Source organism: Carcharodon carcharias, chromosome 8 (genome assembly GCF_017639515.1).
Source record: "Carcharodon carcharias isolate sCarCar2 chromosome 8, sCarCar2.pri, whole genome shotgun sequence".
NCBI lineage: Eukaryota > Metazoa > Chordata > Chondrichthyes > Lamniformes > Lamnidae > Carcharodon > Carcharodon carcharias.
In genome coordinates this window covers 22,039,091-22,064,642 of record NC_054474.1, presented here as the reverse complement: position 1 = coordinate 22,064,642, position 25,552 = coordinate 22,039,091, and the positions used below count along the sequence as shown (strand labels likewise).

At 43.4% G+C, this 25,552-nt stretch overlaps 1 protein-coding gene and 1 long non-coding RNA gene across 2 annotated transcripts in view; one reads left to right on the top strand and one right to left on the bottom strand.

Annotated features, from left to right (window-relative positions):
* Nucleotides 1–3,722: 3,722 nt before the first annotated feature.
* On the bottom strand, nucleotides 3,723–19,567 carry LOC121281080. The gene is made up of 3 exons (XR_005943807.1): nucleotides 19,464–19,567; nucleotides 14,921–15,092; nucleotides 3,723–5,981 (listed from the first exon to the last, which is right to left on the bottom strand). It is a non-coding gene; the product is annotated as an uncharacterized LOC121281080 (long non-coding RNA).
* Nucleotides 7,896–25,552, top strand: part of LOC121281079 (coiled-coil domain-containing protein 69-like) — a 53,230-nt gene continuing 35,573 nt past the window's right edge. The window contains exon 1 of the mRNA XM_041193718.1: nucleotides 7,896–8,168. Within this exon, the coding sequence (XP_041049652.1) occupies nucleotides 8,121–8,168 (48 nt within the window). The 5' untranslated portion in view covers nucleotides 7,896–8,120. The remainder of the gene's footprint in view (nucleotides 8,169–25,552) is intronic.

The window sequence follows — 25,552 nt, the reverse complement described above, 5'->3', positions numbered from 1 at the left end:
GAGTGTTATTAATTATCTCATTAAAAGTTTTCCACTGCAGCTCTACTATATTGCCTGTTAGTCTAGCTTCCTAGTTCACTTTAGCCAACTCTGCCTTCACACCCTTATAATTACATTTATCTAAGTTTAAACACTAGTCTCAGACCAACATTTCTCACCTTCAAGCTGAATGTGAAATTCTATCATGTTATGATTGCTGTCACCTTGAGACTCCTTTACCAAGAGGTTATTGATTAATCCTGTTTCAATGCACATTACCAGGTCTAGAATAGCTGTTCCCTGGTTGGTGCTAGAGCATACTGCTCTAAAAGATTGTCCTAAATACATCCTATGAACTCAGTTTCCAGGCTATCTTTGCCAATTTTATTCACCCAATCTGCATGTAGATTAAAATCACCCATGATTATTGCAGCTCCTTTCTTACACATCACATTCACTTATTCCTATATCCTCTGCCATACAGTGTAACAACTGTTAGGAACTACTTTTAGTCCCACAAGTGAACTCTTACTTTTCCTGTTTCTTATCTCTTACCCAAAATAATTCTATATCTTGCTCTTCTGAGCTAAAGTCATCTCTCACTACTGTACAAATGACATCTTTAATTAACAGAGCTACTCCACCACCTTTTCCTAGCTAAAAGCAAAATACTGCAGATGCTGGAAATCTGAAACAAAAACAGAAAATGCTGGAAAAACTCAGCAGGTCTAGCAGCATCTGTGGAGAGAGAAACAGAGTTAACGTTTTGAGTCTGTATGACCCTTTTTCAGAGCCTTTTCCTAGCTTACTGCCTCTCCAAAATGTCAAATACCCCTCAATATTCAGGTCCCAGCCTTGGTCACCTTGCAGCCTTGTTTCTGTGATGGCTATCAGGTCATACATACTTATTTCCATTTGTGCTAGCAATTCATCCATTTTGTTATGTATGCTGTGCGCATTCAGGTACAGTCTTTAATTCTATCTTTACAACATCTTTCTGATCCTAGCCTTATTTGCTAGTGCACTCTGGCCCTTCCTGCTACCCTCTTGTTATCATTACCCAAATCACTGACCTCGGTTATCATGTTGTGTCCCTTTAACTTACCAGAAAACATTGAATGGTTCATGTTGATTTTTGCTGAAAAAGTAATTTCAATTTTCGTGTGACAGTAATATGCCTGCTCACATAGCCTGAAAATCTCATAATCTTTCTTCACAGAAGTGTAAATTACTGTTTCTAGTTGTATGTCATCCTCTAGTCCTGGAGTTGCAAGACACTGTAAAATGTCATGTCACTATAGTTGGCACTAGTAAAGTGTGCATCAGGACAGCCAACAATACCTATACCATCACATTATCAGCATTCTCAATTCACTGAAGATGTTGAACCTCAAATAAAGGATAAAGAGGTACAGGATGTTAATTGAGAATGAGTGATGCACAGAAAGAGAATAATGCCATACTTTTACAAAGGATGCAGAGCACCAGGAGATGACATGGTGCATGTATACAGATCTTACAATGGATCAAAATGTGTACAGAAAGTACATTCTAATGAAGATCATGTTTAGAATCATGGAATGGTTACAGTGCAGAAATAGGCCATTTGCTCCATCATGTTCATTCCAGCTCTCTGCAAGAACAACTCAGTTAGCCTCACTCCCCTGCCCTTTCCCCACAGCCTGCAATTGTTTTCTCTTCAGAAAATTATCCAATTCCCTTTTGAAAGTCAGAACTGAATCTGCTTCCATCACAATCTCAGGCTGTGCATTCCGGATGCTGGCCATTATACTGCATGAAAATCTTTTTCCTCATGTTGCCACTTTGATTCTTTTGCCATTAACCTTAAATTGGCGTCCACTGATTCTTGAACCTTCCACCAACGGGGACAGTTTCTCCTTATCTACTCTGCATAGACCCCTCAGGATTTTGAACACATCTACCAAATCTCCTCTCCACCTTTTCTCCCTTAAGAAGATCAGCCCCACTTGAACAGTTTGTTATGAAATTATAATCTCGTCCTCAGAGATTTCAGGTAAGGGTTTGCGGACTGCGTTGATGCGTAATTCTACACGAATTGGAGCTGGAGGGCGAAATTGTCTCAATGTGCTTGCCAGCGACAGACTCTGATAAGCTCAACACACAGGCATAGAAAACAGGAAACAAAGATTGTGCTCTGTACTCCAGATGGATCCTCTTTGGAAAATAAGGATGTCATCCACATCGATCAGCTGATGTTTTTATGGAAACTTGAGGCAGTGACAGATAGAAGACACTGCTCTGAATCAGATCATAAAATATTGCTGTGCTTTGCCTTCTCATATTGTTTTCAGTCAGGTTAGGGCATTAGGATTTAAAATCAGGCTATATATCAGCTAATTAGTGTGTTTTTAAAAAGAGAAGTAATTGGTTTCTGAATGAAAAGGGGAGAATAGAAAAAAATTGTCTGGGATCTGAATCTAATTATATCAAGTGTTATTTGGCTAGGATCATTGTTTTGTTGAAGTTATTGAGATCTGCAAGTTCCTTTTGCCTCTGATCTGTTGCTGCAGGAAGTCATTCAAGGTCAGGCAGTTTTGATTAATATTATCTTCCATTATGTCAGCTTGGACATCAAGGAAAAGAAAGGCAAATAGCCTAGACAGGCACTGAAATAAAAACAGAAAATGCTGGAAAAACTTTGCTGGCCTGGCAGCATCTGTGGAGAGAGAAACAATTAACGTTTCGAGTCCATATGGTTCTTCTTCAGAGCTGAAGGCACTGAATATTCTTCAGCTTCCTATTTTGTAGTGTTCAATACATAGTGGGGTTAATATGCATAGGGGGGTGGATTTTATGGCCCACTGTCAGGTGTGCTTTTGGCAGGGGGCACATAAAATATGAAGGGTGCCAAGCCCATTAGCCCATTTCTCACCCACCCCCAACCCAATCTCCAGAATACAGTGAGTGGGCAAGCGCTGAAATACCTAATTAACGGGCAACTGAGCTTGGTACCAAGCCAACTGATTCATATTTCATGCTGCCCATGCCATAAAGTGGTTGGCATGGACAGGCAGGTGGGAGTGAGGAGCCCGCTTTTGAAAATAATTTTTGTAACTGTGGAAAGGAAGTGGGGGGAGGGTCACAGCATTCTGAGGTTGACATTTGTACACCACCCACCCCCCCCCGAGATGTTACCCCCCCACCCCCACTTTTATTCCGTCTTGCCTCCAAAACATGCATCCCACACACCCCACATGCCTCCTTGGGATGCCTGAACCTTTCCTGCTCAAAAAAGCCCCGCATAACTGGCTCCAGTGACTGTCCTCTCTTCTTTGTGGAGATTCTTGCATGCCCAGCAGTGCCCACTACTTGGTTTTGGCAATACTGGGACTGCTAGAGCTGCTGACCAATCTGATTGGCCGGCAGCCCTTGAGAGCGGGACCTCCTCCCACTGAGTGGTGGAAGCCCCACCCTCAGCCTGCTTGGCTTGCCAGCAGTGTATTATCGCTGTGAGGTGGGCTTTTTTTTGGGATCCGTTGGCTACCAGCCATTTCTTGTAATGGGGGTTGTGTGGGGGCTGAGCAATACACACCCTCCATCTGTGAAATTCAGCCCCATGAGAATCATAGAAAGATACAGGGCATAAGCAAGCCATTTGGCCCATCAAATGAAATCTTTTAAGACAGGCTCATGTTCATAAGTTAATGTTAAATCTTCGTAACTTATATTGTCTGGAAACAAATAAAGTGAAAAAAACATGATTTTCTTACAGTATCTGCTAGTTTATTTGGCTTCTGTGTAAATTTCTTTTTGATAACAAACAATATATAACCTATTCTGAAATACATAGGGCGGAAATTTATGGTGCTGTCACAGTGGAGATGGAGCCATAAAATGTGGCGAGCTATTCAAAAGTCCAATTGACTTCGACAGGACTGTAAAATCCCACGGGCATAAAATTCCACCCAAAATCAATCAGTGTGGTGTTCCTCCATCTACCACAGAGAGATATGTGGAGATACTTCTAGTGCAACCCAACTGCACATGATGGATTTTCTGACCTGATGCATACTCCATACTTCTCACTACGTACAGTAGGTTAAAGGGGGAAAGGGCCTACTTACAGAATATACATCTTGTTTAGAGATGGCTCAAATTGGAACAGAAGGGTGTTCAACACTGATACCGGGCAGATAGCATCTTAAAAATATTTTAGTATTTACAAGAAATATTCAAGCACATTTTAGGCCACAATGAAAGGACAAGGTCTCTGGTTGCCATAAAGGTTCATGTGGAGCATAAGCACTGTATGGGCCTGTTGAGCTGAATGGCCTGTTTCTGTGCTAAAAATTCATTGTAATACTCAAGTTAATGCACACTGCAGCCACAGTACACCATTGATGAAGAAATTGAATATTGAGTCCAGTGGCAGGAGAGCCAGTTAGGGACACCACTTTGTCCTAGATGGGGTTAAGCTTCTTTTGTGTTGTTTCAGTTGCATCCAATCAAATATTTGGTGATTATTACCTCTGCCGCTGAAGGTGGGCAGAGGTAATATTTTCGCCACAGTTTGTTAGTTTGTTTGTCTGTTTGTTAACAATATATCTCGGAAACTAATGAACGAATTTCTACTGAAACTTGGTAAATCGATATGGTATGGCACAAGGTAGAACTGATGAGCTATTGGCGAAGGTATGAATCGGGATCCGGAATATTATAAAGAATCCGTTAACATTGGGAGATAGGGTGCATTGATGGATTTTTTTTAAAGAATGTTGTGGGTTGTTTTATTTAGAATGTTGTTGATTGTTTTAGAATGTTTTGAATTGTCCCAGCTGCTGTGGTGGAATTTTCATAGCTGTCAGTATGTGAGCAGAGCTTTCAGAGCAGGTTGTTGCATATGGATTTGTCTGAAGTCTCCTCACTGAGCTGGACGCCCTTAATAAAAATATTTCTTTTTATTTGGTTATAGAGCATCACCCAGGCAGGTAAAAGATCAAGGAAGAAATGCATAATTGTAATAACATTGAGTTAACACAGTGTGGCAGATGTATGCACTCTATTGAGTTCTCTCTTCTCTTGTTCCATTTGCAATCCTAACCTGATCCTTGTAGATGATGGAAAGACCTTGAGGGGTCAGGAGGTGAGTCACTCATTCCTCTTCCCTGATCATGTAGATTTGTTGCTGACATAGCTGGTTAATCTTATAGTCAATAGTGACCCCATTATCCCCCCACCAAACCCCCTTCCTCAAGGATGTTGATGGCAGTTACACAGCATAGGTGTTGTTGTTGAAGGTCAGAGGGAGGTGGTTGGGGCTATTCTTGTGGGTTATGTTCATTGCCTGTCACTTCTGTGGCTCAAATGATACCTGCTGCTTTTCACCCCAAGCATGAATGTTGGCCAGGTCTTGCTGACAGCTGACACGGGATGTTTCACAACTAGAGGAATTGGGAATGGCGCAGGACACTGTAGAATCATCATCAGACAGCCCCAATTCAGATCTTATGATTAAGGATAGGCCTTTAATGGATTAGCTGAAAACTTTGGGAATGCTCTACTTTATCCCAACATTTTCATTGCATTGAAATCAAAATTTATTGCTCATTGATCAAAACTGCAGAACTTCAATTGCTTGGGATCTCTCCTCTTTAAAAGCCAAGTTTGATAACACTTCAACAGCATTCCCTAATTTGCCTCAAGTTCTATGTTGCTGCACAATGGGCCCAAGATACCACACAATAAAAAAAATTCCTCCTTCAAAATATTTGCATGGCTTTTGAGGGGCTAGCATTTAGAGTATTCTAAGCATTATAAATATTTTACACAACTTTTGAGATGCATGAAGGAGATCACCATCAGAGTGATTAAAATCATGGAACTTTTCTTCAGAATGTTTTTCACTTTGCTCAATGTGCCTTTTTATTCTTGTGCTTCCTCAGATGTAGCCATTGCCTCCCAAAGAAGTGTTTTATTCATGCAGTCTCTTTAGTCAAAAGAGCTTTCATAAAACCAATCATCTGTGGATCACAGAAATACAAAATTGCAGTCACATGCTGGAGTTCATATTTGACACTTTAAACTAGCTCCTTATTGAAATAATGGTATCTTTTGTATGGAGGGAAGAACTGTGCCTGTGTATTTTCATTTAAAATGAGTTTATCTCTCCACTCCAAGAACACAGAAGAGTCCAACAATACCATGGAATCATCGCTGCATTAACAAACTGCCACTCTAGTGCACTGAGGAGGTAAATGCTTGGGTCCCTTTCCTTATTAATGGCTAACATTTTATATGTTTTCAACTTTCTTCAGTTATTTCTTATATCTTTTTCAAATTCCTTCACTTTCCACAATATTCTGATGGCAACTGCCCCAAACCCAACTCAAATATCAACTTCCCACCACAGGAAGTCTCTTTTCTTCCCCTCACCTCCAACTTCCTGTAAATTTCTTGCACCATTTCCCCTTCACCTGCAGCTTCCCTTTCAGACTCACTCCCTTCTTACTTGCAGTGGTATTTGTTCCCAGAGATCTCATTTCATACTGCTGTGTTTTTATCACCATGCCCATTCACCCCCCACTCCCTTTCTGCTCACCACCACCCGCTCTACCAACCTTTCATCCACCACCACCCCATGCACCTTCACTGTAGCTTCTGGGAGTCCAATTCCAACAGCTTCATCCTACCTGAAATCCGAGGTTGGTTGGAGGTCTGTGGTTGGGGCGGGGGGGGGGGGGGCGAGGTGGGGAATAGTCGGGCAGATGTCAGAGGGGGGTGAGGGGTGGGGGGATGTCAGAGGTCAGGGGGTGGGGGTTTGGGGGTGTCAGAGGTCAGGGGGGTGGGGGTTGGGGGATGTCAGAGGTCGGTGGGGGTGGGGGAATTCCATGTGGAGGGTGGGGGGGGGGGGGTGGTGTGGGGGAGTCCTGTGGGGTCGGTCTGAGTCTTTACAATAGTTGCTCAGAAGTGAGAAGAGGTTTTAATTCTTCTAACTTTTTGAGTAACTATTGGCATAACCCCAGCGGAAATCATCCGAAGTTAGCCATTTAAACCACATTTTCGGATGGTTCACAGCGCAGTGCAATTGTCCAGAGGAAGTGTGCGCTTCTGGACAATTGCTGTGCAAATCCTTACCTGGAAACTTCCCAGAGGGATTCCCCAGCGCATCTTTGGGGTACCCTCCAAATGCGATGCTAGGGAGCTCGGATGTTACGGGCCAGTATTTATATGGCTAGCCCAGTTCAGTTTCTGGTCAATGGTAACATCCTGGAATTGATAGTGGAGGATTCAGCAATGGTAATGCCATTGAATGTCAAGGAGTGATGGTTAGATTCTCCCTCTTGTTGGATATGGTCATTGCCTGGCACTTGTGTGGCACGAATGTTACTTGCCACTTGTGATCCCAAGCCTGCATGTTGTCCAGGCCTTGCTGCATTTCGAAATGGACTGCTTCACTACCTGAGGAGTTGCAAATGGTGCTGAACACTGTGCAATCATCAAAAAACATCCCCACTTCTGACCTTATTCCAGATCATTTGAACTTTAACCTTTCTGTGGCCACTGTTGGATTATGTACTTTTCCAGTAAGAGGACAATTTGCATTATTCTAAATGTTACATCATTTTTGATCTGATATTAACCCATAAATTCCTAATCCTTACTAAGCCTTTGGATCTGTATGCATTGACGTTGACCACATGCTCTTAACAGTAAAAGTGAAGTACATCCCCTACACCCTTCATATTGTTCATCAGACTTAATCTTCGGCCACAGACACCTTCTGAGGTCTAAAGGACACACCCCACTATCATTTTCTGTAATTGGAGTCGTATAATAAATAAACCACATTTTTAACATTTATTCGAAAACATTTCTGCTCCCAAAAGGACAAAAATAACATTTCACTTCCGTGACTCTTAAGTGTTTTGTTTAAAGCTGCATGTCTGTTAAAGGCTGGAGAGATGGGAGTTCAGTAATTTTATACCTTTCTGAGGGTGTGTTCACTACAGGAAATACGGTAACACTTAACTGCTCACCACAAGTTCCAAAAGCAGACCCGGGCTCAGTTCAAACCAATTGGGTTACAAAGTGCTGAAGGTTTAATGTTTCGCCGCCAGTGTTACAGACAGCAGGCTTTTCACAGGCAGTAGGTCTGGAGAATGGGCAGCAGCAGCAGCAAGTTGTGCTGCTGTAAATCTAGAAAGAAGGTAAGCCTCAGATTCCTTTATTCCGGGAACTTTGTCAATTGAGGAAGCAGAGCAAGCAAGCATGTGCTGCTGATCAGTTGAACGCGTCCCGTTACACTTCTCTGATTTCAGTTACCAATGAGTGGAAAATCTATGACAAGCGTTGTGTTAAATGTTCACGCATCTGTCTGGCTGTTATCTGTCTGCCTATGTAAATAGACCCTCTGTAGTACTTTGAGAGCCATATACAATAGGAAGGAACATGCTAGCCTTTTCTTAATAGGCATCAAGTTGAACACCACAAGGTGTACTAAAAGATAGTAACCTGACATATGGTTTTCAATTACATTAAGGCCGGAATTTTCCGGCCCTGTTGGCAGGCGTTGGGGGGGGGTGGTGGGGATGCTGGAACAATATTGTGAGAAGGTCAAAAAATACGTTTCATGCTGTCGTGAAACCAGTTTGCAATCATCTGCTCGACTCGTCAATGGCAGCATGTGTTTCTCACCGCTGCGTGTCAGGAACCTAATTTCAATACTTTACCATCTCAATATAAGCCTTGCTCACCAGAATCATCTCCCAACGCTGGATCATCCAGGCATCATGCCATCGTGTTTCACAACTGTAAATAAGCGACGTGCACTTCGCTTGAGACTTCGAGGTTTGTTTGTCTACCTTGCTTCGGGCAGCACTCGTGGTCATCAGTGCCAGGCTTCACAGAAAGCCCCACAATCACTTTTAGGGAGGCTCATGGGCAGGTATGTCCTTCATGCCATTGAACTGTGTTCAGTTGTGTGAGCTTAAGTGAAGCCATGGACTTTCAAACTGGAAGTGCTGCTATTAAATCAACATTACATGCTGATTGGAGAAATGATCTGGCTGCTCTACAGGCTAGGTGCTCATGCATACCCCTTTGTAAATATGGTAGCCAGTAACTTCTTGTCAGCAATACGTACATGCAACATGGAGGCCTCATTTGGCCCAGAAAATGGGAGATACAGATCCCAATTTCAGCCCCCAATCTCTAATCTCCTCCATCCGTATGCTCCGAGATCTCTGCGTTCCTCCAATTCTATCCTTTTGCTCATCCCTGATTTTCTTTGCTCCACCATTGGCAGCCATACCTTCAATTGCTGAGGCCCTAAGCTCTGGAAGTTCCTACCTAAACTTCTCCACTTCTCTCTCCTTCTTTAAAAGAAACACTTTAAAATCTAGCCCTTTGGTCACCTGTCTGAATATCTCTTTAATTAAAATGGAAAATGCTGGAAATGCTCAACAGGCCAGGAAGCATCTGTGGAGAGAAACGAAGTTAACGTTTCTGGTCGATGACCCTTCAGGTCAGATGCTGCCTGTCCTGTTGATATTTCTAGCATTTCTGTTTTTATCTCAGATTTCCAGCATCTGCAATATTTTATTTTTGTGCTAATATCTCCTTATGTGGTTTGGCCTAAAGGTTTCTTTGATAATGCTGGTGTAATTTTTCTTTTAGATTATTAGTTCAAGACTCTATTTACTTCATCCCATCCTATTGATATATCCTTCTATTCCTTTCACTGTCTCACCCTTAAATATATTCACCTATTGGCCTCAACCAATGTCTCGGTAACCCTGTGATGTTTGTACCAATCTAGCTATTCTATTAATAAAGAAGGAGGCTGTGACAAAAAAATAGAATGCAGTTTTAAATGGAAACTGTTTTGATACTGATAAGCTTGGCACTACACCCTTCACAATAATTGTGTGCACAGATGGGAGCTGAATAATGTGACTTTCTTAAACTGAGAGAAGAATAAATGTAGCCATAAGAAACAAGACACCCTTATCCAAGAGCGTGATTGTACTGCAAGTAGTGGCTTGTGACCATGGATGAGGAACCTGCTCGCAGACAGTACCACTCGCTGGCAACCAAATGACGGGTCCATTTTAGTGTTAACAACTTTGCATTGGACACTCAGCTGCCTGAGTTATTTTTATTTTTTCTTGGGATGCGAGCATCGCTGGCGAGGCCAACATTCATTGCCCATCCCTAATTGCCCTTGAGAAGGTGGTGGTGAGCCAACTTCTTGAACCTCTGCAGTCCATGCGGTGCAGATACATCTACAGCGCTGTTATGGAGGGAAGTCCAGGATTTTGATCTAGCGACAGTGAAGGAATGGTGAGTTAGTTCCAAGTCAGGATAGTGTGTGGCTTGGAGGGGAAATTGCAAGTGATGGTGTTCCTCTACCCTTGTCCTTCTAGGTGGTAGAGGCAGCGAGTTTGGAATGTTTTGTTGAAGAAGCCTTGGCAAGTTGCAGTGCATCTTGTAGACGGTACACACTGCTGCCACAGAGCATCAGCCATGGAGAAAAGGAATGTTTAAAGTGGTGGATGGGGTGCCAATTAAGTGGGCTGCTTCAGCTTGGATGATGTTGAGGTTCCTGACTGTTGTTGGAGCTGCAATCATTCAGACAAGTGGAGAATATTCCATCACAACCCTGACTTAAGACTTGTAGGTGGTAAACAGACTTTGAGGAGTCAGGAGGTGAGTTACATGCCGCAGACTTCCCAGCCTTTGACCTGCTGTTTTAGCTACAGTATTTATATGGCTAGTCCAGTTCAGTTTCTGGTCAATGGTAATCCCAAGGATGTTGATCGCGGGGGATTCAGCGATGGTAATGCTCTTGAACAGCAAGGGGAGATGGTTAGATTCTCTATTTATGGAGATAGCCATTTTTATGGCATGAATGTTACTTGCCACTTATCAGCCCAATTCTGGATTTTGCCTGGGTCTGGCTGCATGTGGGCCCAGGCTGCTTCAACATCTGTGGAGTTGTGAAGTTGCGAATGGAACTGAACACTGTGCACCTATCAGTGAACATCCCCACTTCTGACATTATGTTAAAGGAAAGCTCTAGGACGCTACCATGAGAAACTCCTGCAGTGATGTCCTGGGATTGAAATGATTGGCTTCCAACAGCCACCACCGTCTTCCTTTGTACTAGGTATGACTCCGACCATTGGCGAGCTCTCTCCCGATTCCCATTGACTTTAATTTTGCTGGGGCTCCTTGATGCCACATTCGGTCGAATGATGCCCTGATGTGAAGGGCAGTTGCTCTCAGGAATTTAGCTCTTTCATCCATATTGGCCCAAGAACGTAATGAGGTCGGGAGCTGAGTGACCCTGGCAGAACCCAAACTGAGCATCATTAAGCAGGGTATTGCTGAGTAAGTGCATGATCAACGACACCTTCCATCACTTTGCTGATCATTGAGAGTAGACTGAGGTGGTGGTGGGGGGGTGCAAGGAGAGGTGGGGGGATGGTGTGGTGTCCTGCTTTTGGTAGACAGGACATACCTGAGTAATTTTCCATGTAGTTGGGTAGATGTTAGTGTTGTACCTGTACTGGAACTGATTGGCTAGTGGCATGGCTAGTTCTGGAGCACAAGTCTACAGCACTACAGATGGGATGTTATCAGAGCCAATAGCCTTTCAAATCCAATACTTTCAGCCATTTCTTAATATAATGTGAAGTGAACCAAATGGCTAAATGCTGGCATTCGTGATGCTGGGGGACTTAGGAGGAGGCCGAAAGGGATCATCCACTTGGCATGTCTGGTTGAAGGTGGTTGCAAATACTTCAGCCTTGATGTGGTGGGGTCCCCCATTATTGAGGATGGGAATGTTTATGAAGTCTCACCCTGCAGCTGGCTGTTTAATTGTCCACCACCATTCACAACTGGATGCAGCAGAACAGCAGAGCTTTGATCTGATCCATTGGTTGTGGGATTGCTGATCTCCATCTATCACATGCCATTTCCACTGTTTGACATACATGTGATCCCATGTTGTAGCTTCAACAGGTTGGCACCTAATTTTTAGGCACACCTGGTGCTGCTTTTGGTGGCCCTCCTGCGTTCTTCATTGAACCAGTGTTGGTCTCCCGATGTGATGGGAATGATAGTGTGCAGGATATGTCAGGCCATGTGGTTGCAATTGTTGTTAAATGCAGTTCTGCTGCTGATGAGGCCCAGTTTTGAAATGTTAGACCTGCTCTGAATCTAACCCACTTATCATGGCGGTAGTGCCTCACTTCATGATGGAGGGTGGAAACTTGGTCTCCACAGGGGCTGTGTAGTAGTCACGCCTATCAACACCGTCATGGACGGAGGCATTTGCGACAGGTAAGTTAACAAGAGATACCAGGTTCTCTCACTACTTGCAAAACAAAAACAGAATTACCTGGAAAAACTCAGCAGGTCTGGCAGCATCGGCGGAGAAGAAAAAAGTTGACGTTTCGAGTCCTCATGACCCTTCGACATGAGGACTCGAAACGTCAACTTTTTTCTTCTCCGCCGATGCTGCCAGACCTGCTGAGTTTTTCCAGGTAATTCTGTTTTTGTTTTGGATTTCCAGCATCCGCAGTTTTTTTGTTTTTATCTCTCACTACTTGCCCAGGTCCCATTGGCAGATATGTCCTTCAGAACTCAGCCAGCTCTGTCAGCAGTGGTGCTACTGAACCACCCTTCCGATGGACATTGAAGCATCTCACCCAGTCTACACCCTGTGTCCTTGATACCCTCATTGCCCCTTCCATGTGGTGTTCAACGTGGAGGAGTACTGATTCATTGGTTGAGGGAGGGCAGTAGATGGTATTCAGCAGGAGGATATTTTGCTCATTTTTGCAGTTTAGAAGAGTAAGAGGCAACTTGATTGAAACCTTTAAGATCCTGAGGGGTTCTTAACAGGCTGTATGTGGAGGGGATGTTTCCTCTTCCAGGAAAATCTAGAACTAGGGGTCACTGTTTAAAAATAAGGGATTGCTCATTTAATACAGAGATGAGGAGAATTTTTTTCTCTCAGAGCATCATGAGTCTTTGGAACTCTCTTCCTCAAAAGGTGGTGGAAGCAGAGTCTTTAAGGCAGAGCTAGATAGATTCTTGATTAACAAGGGGTTGAAAGGCTATTGGGGGTAGGCAGGAATGTGGGGTTAAGGTTATTGAATGGTGGAGCAGTCTCGAAGGGCCGAGCGGCCTACTCCTCCTAATTTATATGTTTGTATGACCTAGTGCCTTGAGCCTTCATGGGATCTGGGCTCAATGTTGTGGAGTCCCAGGGCCACTCCCTCCTGACTGTGTATAACTTTGCCATCACTTCTGCTGAGTGCATAAGGTACAATTCGGTGGGTATGAGTATGTCTGGCTGCTGCTTGGCTTGTCTGTGGAACTCTCTCAATTTTGGCTCACCTCCACATATGTTGTTGATGAGGGCTTTGCAGGGACCACTGGGCAGGTGTACCTTTGTTGTTTCCAGTACCTAGATCCATCTGAGATTGTCAGTCCAGTTTTATTCTTGTTCATGTTTTCTCCAGCAGTTTGATGCAGCAGAGTAGCTTGCTAAACTATTTCAGAGGGCAGTTAAGAGTCAGCCACATTGTGGTTCCGGAGTCATAAGTTAGTCAGACCAGTTAAAAGCAGCCTATTTCCTTCCCTAAAGGACATTACTCAATAAGATGGTTTATTTTACAGCAATCCGATAGTTTCATTGTCATTTTTTATTCCAGGTTTATTAATTGAAATTAGATTCCCCCAGCTGGCATGGTGAACTCATTAGTCCAGGCCATGCTTAATTATAGTAACAGTAGGCCATTCAGCCCCTCAAGTCTGTTCTGCCATTCAATTAGATCACGGCTGATTTATAATCAGTTGTCTAATCAGGAATGTAGGTCAACCGATTCCCTTGCAATTCTTCTGTGATCAAATTTAGGAAACTGGAAAACCAGAAGGGCCATACACTGGGCCATTGATCTCGATGAAGGATTGTACAATCTGTTGTCCCATCAAAGAAAGACATACACATTCAAGAGCTGATTTTTTTTTCAATTTGTTGTCAGATGTGAGTGTCGCTGGCAATGCTAGCGTTTATTGCCCATCCTTACTTGTCCTCAAGAAAGTGGTGGCGAGTCAACTTCTTCAACAGCTGTAGTCCATATGTTGTGGGCACACCTACAGTGCTGTTAGAGATTGAGTTCCAGGATATGGACCCGGTGACAGTGAATGAACAGCATTATATTTCCAAGTCAGGATGATCTGTGTGGCTTGGAGGGGAACTTGCTGGTGATGGTGTTCGCTTGCATTGTTGGAGATGGTCATTGCCCAATACTTGTGTGGCACAAAGAAATGAGACAGTCCTGTCAATGTTCCCTCATCACTTGACTGAGCTGGAGGTCTTGTGGCTCAGTAAGTAATGCAGAAGCTCTGGGTTCAAAATCCATTCCAGGACTTGTTGGCCACGGAGGGAGAGCTCATGAAGCAGTTCACCAAGTTGATAATCAGCTTGCTAATCCTTGCAACACTTCCCCACTAATCCTCAAAAGAGTAGAAAGTATGTGTAAAGATATGTAACAAACAAACCATCACCTAACCAACTTGCAGCAATGTTAAAGGAATGATGCAGGAAGTGTAGGAAAGCTAGTTTACAGCAGCATTACCCCAGACATCACATTGTGGAAATAACTAAAAAGGGTACAATGCACATATTACAGCAACTGTGGTGAAGATTGGAAAGCACAGCGAATAATTTTGTGCCACACTTGTTTTAAATCTAGAGTTGCGCCAAAAATGCATATAAAGCAGCACCACGCTCCAAGGAACCACAAATATAAATATTTTTTTGTTTCCAAGCAATGACTTTTCAATTGCTTCTATTGAGTTGAAAGCATGTTTATGTACTTTTATGCAATTATGTCACCACATTGGAATTACATTTGGAGTCCCAGAAAGAAAATGGTCTTACATGTTAGAAAATTGCATTTTCATACTGCCTGGATTTCCCTCCATCCGAAGGACAGAGCAGTGCTTCTCTCTGCTGACCTGACTCCGTTGAGACCTTGGTCTATTTTCCTGGGTCAGAGGTAATCATCCATATAGAGAAGGCTCTCGGCAGAACCTCCAACACCAAGAGAGATCTGAAGAAAAAATTGTGGTGGTGCAAGATACCAGAAGAGAGAATGTCAGTTAAAGTGAAAGAAGTGCTCAAAAAAATCAGATATCTGAGTTGAGGCCCGTGGTATCCACGTGGGGCCTAAGCAGAGGAAGAGGTGGCTACTACTTTACTGTATCCCTCCAAAAAGAGCAGCCTTGGGCCCTTCACCACTGCCTCAATGAATATTGCCACCTCTATTCTGGCAGTCCCTGGGGTCAGCAGTATCCAAAGTGGAAGGCCGGGAAATCATACAGGTTGCAATCTCCATCTACTTGCTATCATTTGCAAGATGTAGGGTAGTGGGTGAAGGTAAGACTGATGTCCTCCCTTGTTGGAATGTATGGATAAAAATCTAGTTTGGGATAAGGATGCAAACCAATAATGTCCCTATTAGAGGGACACAATGGCCAATGATCCCTCTCTTCAGACCCAAAAAGGTTAGTGCCTCAGTTAAGTTTTCTGATCTTTGGGCTACCATTTGCTCTTTAACCTCAACCTCCTCTTTTCTGGCTGTCCCACCTCACATTCCTCTTGAACTCCCAAGTTTTACTTCATTTTTCTTCAGTTATACTGTCCCATTTCAGGCTAACCTGTGTACACAGCATCTCTTCTCTTCTTCAAAGTGAGAAGTCTTCCCCTTATAAATAGAGCATTGGTTTCATGTAGGGATGAACTGCAGATGTCCCATGCAGACAAGCACATGCCATCTTATATACCCATACTAACATACACATATAAGTACCTACATCATACAAACAAGCACCTTATATACCAGCCGGCAGATATTTTGTGGCCTCAGAGGCGATGGGTATGGATGATTAAACTCTGGTGCTGGCACTTGGGAATGATGGACTTTTTGGTCTTTGCTACCGTAAGTAAATTGGTGCAATCAGATCTCACAAACTATGCAACCTGTTGCAGCCTGACTGCAAAACATTTCAAGAACGGGGACAGTTCTTCCATTTTGTCAGGGTCACTAAGTTTCAGTGCAAACATACCCCTCGGGTCAGTTCAAGGGACAGCTGCAGTTCCTTCCTGCATAAAGAAAATGACTAATTCTCTATCAATTTCCAGTTAAAAGAAGACACCAACTGGAAGGGATGGGTACTTCTAGCTTAGGCAGACTTTGGTTTCAATAGCTTGATATACATTGCAGGCAAAGTGTAGCATCCAATATATGATAGATTGTGGTAGTAAATTAGCTTGTTTGGGTGACTGGGGACAGACTTGGGCTTTGTTTCTAAGTAGTGGTAGTGTTGTGCTTGTCCGCAGTATCAGTGCCTGGTGGATTTCAGTTGGGGCACAAGGGGTCAGTTAGCCTGAGCGGGTGGCATGGCTGACGCTCCAAGAGCACTATGACAACTTCCATGTCAGCTACTTAAGACTGGCCAGCTAGCTACTGGCAACAGATCAAAAATTGTGGTAGATTTTGAAGAATTTTTGTTTTGGTTCAGCTCTAGTGGGGTCCAGAAGACAGTCAGCTCAGCTTCAGTGAGGAGTTGGGCAATTTTAGAAATATCATCCAGCATCTTCAACCAGCAGGGCTGAATATTTGACAGTCTAGGCAAATAAAGGGGTGGATTCTAGACAGTAAAATTCACCATATTCTAGTCTTCTCCCCAATTCTACTGTTATGACTGCATCCACAACAAGGCCATATGTAGTCCAATCTTTCCCAGAATGCTAAATCAATGCTCATATACACCTACACTACCACTTGCACAGTACCTTACATGTCCTTAAAAACATGCATATAGCATCTTGTACACCCATGTAACAAGCTTATAAACTCATACAAATAAGTGGCTGCATTTAATGGGGTGACAGGGTTCTCACTCCCTCCCCACTGGTGAAAAAGTCAGGGACGAACTCACCCCTGCTCTGTTGACTCACCCCACAGGCACTTAACACTTGGAGGGGCATTGATTGCTTTAAGTTGAGATTTATGCCTCCAGCTCAGAGGAAGTCCCAACTGCTATGACTAGGTGAGGAGGAGTGAACTGGTTCTCCTTTATTCAGCTCCCTCAGTTGGTCGCAACAAAGGATTTTTAAAATTTATTTTCCCTGTAAATGTCTTTTCCAATCCAAAAGTCTTTACTTTTTAATAAGGAGCCAATCAAACCAGGTTTTCTTGAGTCAAAGAAAGAGTAAGGTTTTTAGTTACTAAACCTGAGAAAAAATAATAAAAGACTCAATGACACCCAAACACCGGTCTCAGAAGCAATAAAAGTTAGATTCCAAATAACAGTTAAAAAATATACAATTAAGTTCTTTGCTTGTCTTTGAAGCGAAGGTTGTTGATCGTTGCGGATGTTTGAAGTTAGCTGGTTTCCTTTAAAATACTGGAATTAAAGTTCAGGTAACTGCATCTTGCTAGAATCAATCTTAGCTTCAGAGAGCCAAGAGGGAGAGAGATTCTTTACTGCTCCCTTCAGCAGTTTTTCCAGATAACTTTCTCTGTTTCTGACTTGGCAAAAGCATTTTCAAACCTCCTGTCTATATATTCCAAGAAGGAATTCAATTAACATGCCTTGCAATCATTGTTGCAGAACAAGTAATCACATTTTTGGTCTTTTATCTCAAACTCTTGACACATTTCAAGATAGTAGAAACCAACAAGAGATGGGGTTATTTTGTCCTCCACAGAGAGTTTTGAATGTCTGTTGGGGATCTGGCTCATTAGCAGTTCCCACTGTCTTGATGGAATTACAATTGATTAAAGTCCAGTACTTTGCATTTTTAATGCCTTCCTTTCAAAAGTCGCTTTTTGAAGTGGATCTTGACACCCTGAGGTGTGGAATTCTATTAGCAACATGTCAGCAGCTCTGCAGTGCAACTCACATAATAACTTTCCAGAAAATGTTAACTTACAATCCCTGACAGCAGGTGACTCATTTTTGGTCAGTGTCTTTTCTTGTATTTTTTTAAAAACGGGTACTCCTTAAACAATTCAATGTGCTTTTGGGAGCTGTGAAGTTATAGGTAGATCTCACCCAGTGGCAATTTGTCTTCATAATGACCTCAGAGAGCTGCCAGCTAATCAGAGGTTGGCAACTCTCTGGTCCCAGCAGCGCCACCAGGAGCAGTGGCCACTGATGGGATTGCTACTAGTTTCCAACCATGAAGTACTGAAGTGAAAGTTAAATGCAGAGTGTATTTCCAGGGTCAGATTGGCAGGCTCCAGCAAGGGGAGTGAGATGGCAGAGGGCTGGGGTGGACAGGCCGGTTGTTGGGGTGGGGGGAGGGTGGGGGGGGGGGGGGGGTGGGGGTGGGGGGGGGGGGGTGGTGCTATTAAGAAGACAGCTCCCTAGCCTGCCACCAGCCCACATAGTGAAAGCTTCAGGGCTGGATGCTTGAGGTGGGCCTCTCCCACCATGAGTTAAATCCCAGCTCTAGTGGGAGGCGCCCCTTAAGTGGGCAAAAATTGGCCATTTAAGGGACTCAATTGGCCTGGCCCATGGGCCAGTGGACAGCCCAACACCTTCCCCACTGCTGTTAAGTTTGTGGCAGAAGCAGAGGCTGATGTGCAGGTGGTGGGCACAGTGCCAATGGCATGCAAACCCTCCACCAGGACAGGGGGGAGCATAAAATCTAGCACATGCTCATAACTCCTATACATGCACTCAACCGCACACAGCATGCAAGGCATGTAATAGCCCTACATATATCATCTTGTATATGTGTGAAACTATGCCCATGGCAAATTGTGAAAATGCGTAATTGATGTCAGCATCTCTTTCTATCTTTGGTCTAAGGCCATTGACCTGGAAGTCTCAAGATAGCCCATACCACTTATCTCCCTCCTATATGATCTGCAGCCTCAGCTGTCTCCCACTGGCTGTTTCTTTGATGAAACAAGCAATAAGTTGATTTTCTCTTTTGATGCCATTGATGTAATTTACCATTGGGTGTATACACAATCTACCTATGGCCATTTGCTGAATGTGTCTAAAGCATTGTAGCTATCTTGTCTCTGCTCTGTCAACCAGCTTAGTTTCTATATATATTTTTGTCATCTGATCTCCTCATTCCACTATTGTTGCAGCTGGCTTACACACGACTGACATTGCGAGACTACAGCTGGCAGCGCAGGGCCTTGATGGGTACAAGTAACAGTTTTTACAAAATATATGGACATTCTGGAACAATTACAGTTTGCAAATCAGGCGCACTGAGCCAAATCTGGGCCACGAACATAAGAACGTAAGCAATAGGAGCAGGGGTAGGCCATTCAGCCCTTTGAACCATTCAGTGAGATCATGGCATGATCAACATGCCATGTTTCATTATGAAGAAGAATGCCTGGATTTTGGTGTCTGCATCAGTCACTCAAAACGTAAAAACAGGTGCTTACTTTATACCTGAAGGCTTAATGTCAATCGTTCCTTTTCTGGATCTTGTAGCTTTCTCACACACACGATCCACCAGAGCAACAATTCCATTTTAAACTTGTTCAGCCATATGTGGACGGCCTGGTCTGCAGGAGTAGGCTGTTAAAAGTGAACAGCACTCTTTAGATTTTGCTTGGCAGGAGAGTTTTTCTTTTCGACTACATTGTTTTACCTACGTTTTTATTGATGGATTATTTTTTGTCTTTTTGGGGCTGATTTTTGTTTTGGTAAAGCTTGGCGCACACCTTTGTAAATGCTGAAACATTTGACAATGCTGACAATAGTTGTCCCATATATTGCCACTTACCTTTAAGTGTGCACACCCCTTTAAATCAAAACCGTTGGCCAGATTCTTTTGCACTTCCTGTTAAGCTAGCTCCCTGCACGTGGTCAAAGGCATGCAGCCAGCTTCGAATAATTATTCTAATGAGGAGATAAAATTGCATGCTTTTGGCCATTGGCTAGCTTTGTGCCAGAAATTGGATAAACAGCCTAATCTTAACCTTAGTCATGTGGTGCAACATTGACCTTAATATGTGTCCACATAGGCAGCCATATCCCTTTAAATTCAAGCTGATGGTGATAGTTGCCTGCCCCAGTGAACTAACCACTGGCACAAGGCCAAAAACTGCACCAAAAGCTTAAACAAATAATCCAAACAGCCCGATCACCTAGAATTGTGCGCAATCAGCTCCGAGCGTTATGAGCTGGTTTGCCGGCTCACAACAACTGAACTGGCTACATGTTATTTACAATGCAGATGTTGTTGGGAATCGGAAAATCAAGGCTAATATCTTCCAGAAGTATAAAATCACGAGACTGAGCATCTTTTGTCTGCGTTCCACTTTTAATGTTTGTGCGTCACTGCCAATAAAGGATGACTGGGACAATGCGACACTGATAAATTGCTGACTCGAGCTGCAATGCGTGTTGCTTTGATTTTCAAACAGTCCAGAAGCAACTGAATTTTTTTTCTGGAAGCCTCCTGATCATCCACCATCTAAATAAGCATCTTTTATAGATGGTTAACGTATAAGAACTTATAGCTCCTTGTACAAAAGTAGATGTTGCATGCAAATAAAACCTTGGATATAATATCTTGCCTCCAAAGTAGGTTGCACCTGTGCATGCAGCTGTTGCTAGACAAGGGGAAAAGTTCTATCTTCTTCGCCCTGAGCCATTTGCCGCTTATTCTATGGTGCAGCAGATTTTTATGGCATGAAGTTTGAGGGACATGAGGAGGAGGTGGCATAAAGTGGCATCTGGGTTTCTACTGACTATCGTCAGGCAAAGGGCAAGTTTATATTACAACTTTAACAATGGTCCAAATGCACCCAAGTTTTGGGTGTCACACTCATTTCATCTATCGTGTTCCATAGTAAAATTGACTGAATTATAGACGGCCACAAATATTAGCTAAATGGCTCAGTGGCAGAAGTTTACATTCACACAGCGGGCAGATGTCCCTCCTGATCGGATGTAAAATTGGGCGTGATGACCTCAGATCAGGTCCCCAGAGCCATTATGTCAGATTCCAGTGTAATGGAAGGTGAGCAGGGCCAAATGTCAGAAGCCCACATGTCTTCCGAATCAAGCCAATTATCATCGAATTCGCTGAAATTTCTTTGGAGCCCTGGTGAATTAAATATGTTCATGCAAATTAATTCTGTGGAGTAAAATGGATTGTGGTAAATGTGTAATCATATTTGAGTTTATAGGAGAGCTCTGAATATTTTACAAAGGTTGTAGTGAGGATTTGGGCATTTTGGAGTTCATGTACAGGCTTCCTTTATCTCTTGAGCATGCCCAATTTTTATCGTTCCACCACTGGTGGCAATGCCTTGGGCTGCCCTGTCTCTAGGCTCTGGGATTCCCTCCCTAAACCTTTCCACCTCTCTTACTCTTTTAAGGCATTCCTTAACATTATTATGACCACGTGAGGAGGGGTAAAATGACTCCTCTGTTCTGACTGCAACAGGGCTTTTATTGTAAATTCAGAGAGGCTGCGCTTTGACAACACTGTAGGAGTACCACTATCTACGCTTTCGGAGTAGATCTTATGCAGATTTTAAACTCTGGCTTTCAGGTTGTAAAGAATTAGACAGACAACAAAGAACAAGATAAGTTTATTGAAACTATTTCCTGAATTTAAAAAAAACTTGTTAAATTGCAACCACCATTCAAGCATTACATACACTCTCCTGCCCCCCCCCCCCCCCCCCCCCCCCCCACACACACACACACACACACACACTAGTACAGATGGCAGAATAAGAGGATAGGCTTCAGGAGCTTTTACAGTTTGTGAAGGAGATAAAACAAAGGAGTATGTGGTTAGCTGCTCTTTAGCTGCTCTCAATGTGATGATTCCATGTTGCAGCCATATTGTTCAATTGTCTTCCTGGGTGTAGTTGTATGGAGCAGATTTCCATGTTTTGTTCCCAAAAGATCTCGGTTTGCAGTAGATTTCTCTTCTCAGGATTGTTACTTTGCAAATCTGGGCACAATACTTTCGAGAGAGAGAGAGAGAGAGAGCAAACGGTTTTTTGTAGCCTGTTTCAGTACAGCATTCTGATCTCTGATCTCTCTTGCTTGGTAACGGTCCTTGCTGGCTGTATACTCCAGAGGAATTTGGTTAATCCATGTCTGCTGCAGTAATTGCTTTTAGAAAAGGCATTTTGATATCTCATCTCAGAAAATTTCAAAAAGTTTCAAGTTAGTGTAAAGCCAACAGGAGATGTCTTTCATGCTCCCCAGAGGATTAAGTGTCTGTTCGGTTTCATCCTGCTTGGGGGAGCGCATGCTTGTATATTGTAGCCGAATGGCTGTTCTCCATTGTCTTAAGAGGATCTCAGTTTATTTTTAAAATCCAGCCAGCGAAAGAGAAATTAGAAATTGTAACTTTTTTCAAAAAAAAGCACATCCTCGTAACACTTCTGCACCACATAGGATGAAATAAGAGTCGGACAGCCCCTACCCAAGGTCATTTGCATGAATGGCTACTTTAAATGAAGCCTGGAGCTGCTAAGACCCGGTTTGCTTACTAGAACAGCTTTCAGCTTCTCAAAAGCTGTTTGGCACCTTTCTGTCCACACTACCTTTGCTTTTTTCTATAATAGATCCATTAGTGAAGCAGATATGGTACTGAAATGAATCTTATTTCATTACAAGACTGGGAAAAACACAAATAATTTTAAAAAGCCCATACATATACATTCATCCACACTCTCACATATTCCCTTTTATTCTGTTGGTTCTGCTCTGTTGAGGTTCAGGTGGTTGTTATGCAGATTTTAAACTCTGGACAGAGCACCCTCAAACACATTATTTTTCTTGCAACGTGGGTAATTTTTAAGTGATATGGTTGAAAGAGCAAACTCCAATGAATTAATCTCCCATCTTTGTTTCTGAATTTTTCCACAAAGGTCAAATGTAGCCATTTCGGACAAATATCTCAAAGTGTTTGAGAGTTAGTAATAATCCTAAGGTTCCTTTCTTCACAGTGGAATAGCATTTCTGGTATCTGTTCATTTTCTTGGGGAAATACCCAATTGGTTTCTCTATGCCTGATTCATCCCCCTGGAGTCGGACAGCCCCTGCCCAAGGTCATTTGCATGAATGGCTACTTTAAATGAAGCCTGGAGCTGCTAAGACCCGGTTTGCTTACTAGAACAGCTTTCAGCTTCTCAAAAGCTGTTTGGCACCTTTCTGTCCACACTACCTTTGCTTTTTTCTATAATAGGTCCGTTAGTGAAGCAGATATGGTACTGAAGTTAGGGATGAAATTGTGGTAGACACCGCACATGGCTAGGGATCTTATTATTTCATGTTCCATTTTGGGGATGGGAAAATTTGTGACTATCCATGCCTTCACAGCTCTGGACAGCACTTGCCCTCGACCCACCACATGTCCTAGGTAAGCTACCTCATCCTTAATGAACTCGCTTGTTGCGAAATTCATGACTAGGTCAGCTGACTGTAACCTTTGGAAGAGGGCTCCCAATTGTTCTAGGTGGTTTTCCTAGGTGTCACTGTACACTATAGGTCATCTACACAGTTAGGTAGGCCCATCACTACTTGGTTTATCAGCCTTTAGAAGGTGGTTGGGCACTTCTGAGTTCCACGGGCATGACTCGACACTTGTATAACCCACCTGGAATTATGAAGGCAGAGATTTCCTTCACTTGGGTGTTTAAAGGCGAGGATCCCTTTAATAAGTCTATATTAGTGATGTAGGCCGCGTTACCTACTTTGTCTATACAGTCTTCCAGGCAGGGGATCAGTCACAGAGTCATAGAGGTCTATAGCACAGAAAAAGGCCCTTCAGCCCATCGAGTCTGTGCCGGTCAAACAAGTACTTAACTATTCTAATACCATTTTACATCACTAGGCCCATAGCCTTTTATGCCATCGCATCACAAGTGCACATCCAAATACTTCTTTAATGTTATGAGGGTTTCTGCCTCTACCACCCTTTCAGTCAGTGAGTTCCAGATCCCCACCACCCTCTGGGTGAAAAAATTCTTCCTCAAATCCCCTCTAAGCCTTCTGCCCCCTTACCTTATATGTATGCCTCCTGGTTATTGATCCCTCCACCAAGGGGAAAAGTTCCTTCCTGTCTATCCTAGCTATGCCCCTCTTAATTTTATACACCTCAATCATGTCCCCCCTCAATTGTCTCTGCTGCAAGGAAAATAACCCCAGTCTATCCAATCTCTCCTCATAACTAAAACTCTCCAGCCCAGGCAACATCCTGGTAAATCTCCTAAGGCAGGAGTCGGCTTTGGATGCTGCATTAATCTTTCAATAATCAATGCCTTATGCAGACATCCGGCTTAGGCACAAGCACAAATGGGAAAATCTAGCTGCTGTCACTGGGCTTGATTAGTTTGTGCTCCAGCATGTATTTTTTTCATTATTCATTCATGGGATGTGGGTGTCGCTGGCTAGGCCAGCATTTATTGCCCTTGTGAAGGTGGTGGTGAGCTGCCTTCTTGAACTGCTGCAGTCCATTTGGTGTAAGTACACCCACCTATTAGGGAGGGAGTTCCAGGATTTTGACCCAGTAACAGTGAAGGAATAATGAGAAATTTTCAAGTCAGGATGTTGTGTGGCTTGGAGGGGAACTTACAGGTGGTGGTGTCCCTATGTGCCTGGTGCCCTTGTCCTTCTGGATAGTAGCAGTCTTGGGTTTCTAAGGTGCTTTCTAAGGAGGCTTGGTGAGTTGCTGCCGTGCATCTTATAGATGGCACACTCTGCTGCCACTGTGCATCGATGGTGGACAGAGCAAATGTTTGTGGATGGGGTGCCGATCAAGCAGCCGCTTTGTCCTGGATGGTGTCAATTTTCTTGAGTGTTGTTGGAGTTGCACTCATCCAGGCAAGTGGAGAGTATTCCATCACACTCCTGACTTGTGCCTTGTAGATGGTGGACAGGTTTTGGGGAGTCAGGAGGTTAGGTTACTCGCTGCAGGAATCCTAGTCTCTAACCTGCTGTTGTAGACAAATTACATATATGCTGGTCCAGTTCAGTTTCTGGTCAATGGTAACCCCCAGGATGTTTATAGCGGGGGGCTCTGCAATGATAACGCCATTGAATGTCAAAGAGCGATAGTTAGATTCTCTCTTGTTGGAGATGGTCATTGCCTGGCACTTACATGGCACAAATAATACTTGCCACTTGTGAGCGCAAGCCTGAATATTGTCCGGGTCTTGCTGCATTTGGACATGGACTGCTTCAGTATCTGAGGAGTCATGAATGGTGCTGAACATTGTGCACTCATCAGCGAACACCCCCACTATTGACCTTACGATGGAAGGAAGGTCATATGTTTGATCTCCTGGATCTGGGTCAGTTTCTCTGGGCCTAGGTGACATGGATTCTGTTTAATGGGAGGTATCTAGTGCACATCCACATGGGTTAGAGATAAAGTGGTGCAGCCTGGCTCGCCTCTACAGATGCTGTTAAATGCGATGAGCTGCCTTGCCAGGTCGCCTCTTTGTCCCGCATTTAAATGGGTGAACAAGGTGTCGAATTTCTCTAAAAGTTCAGT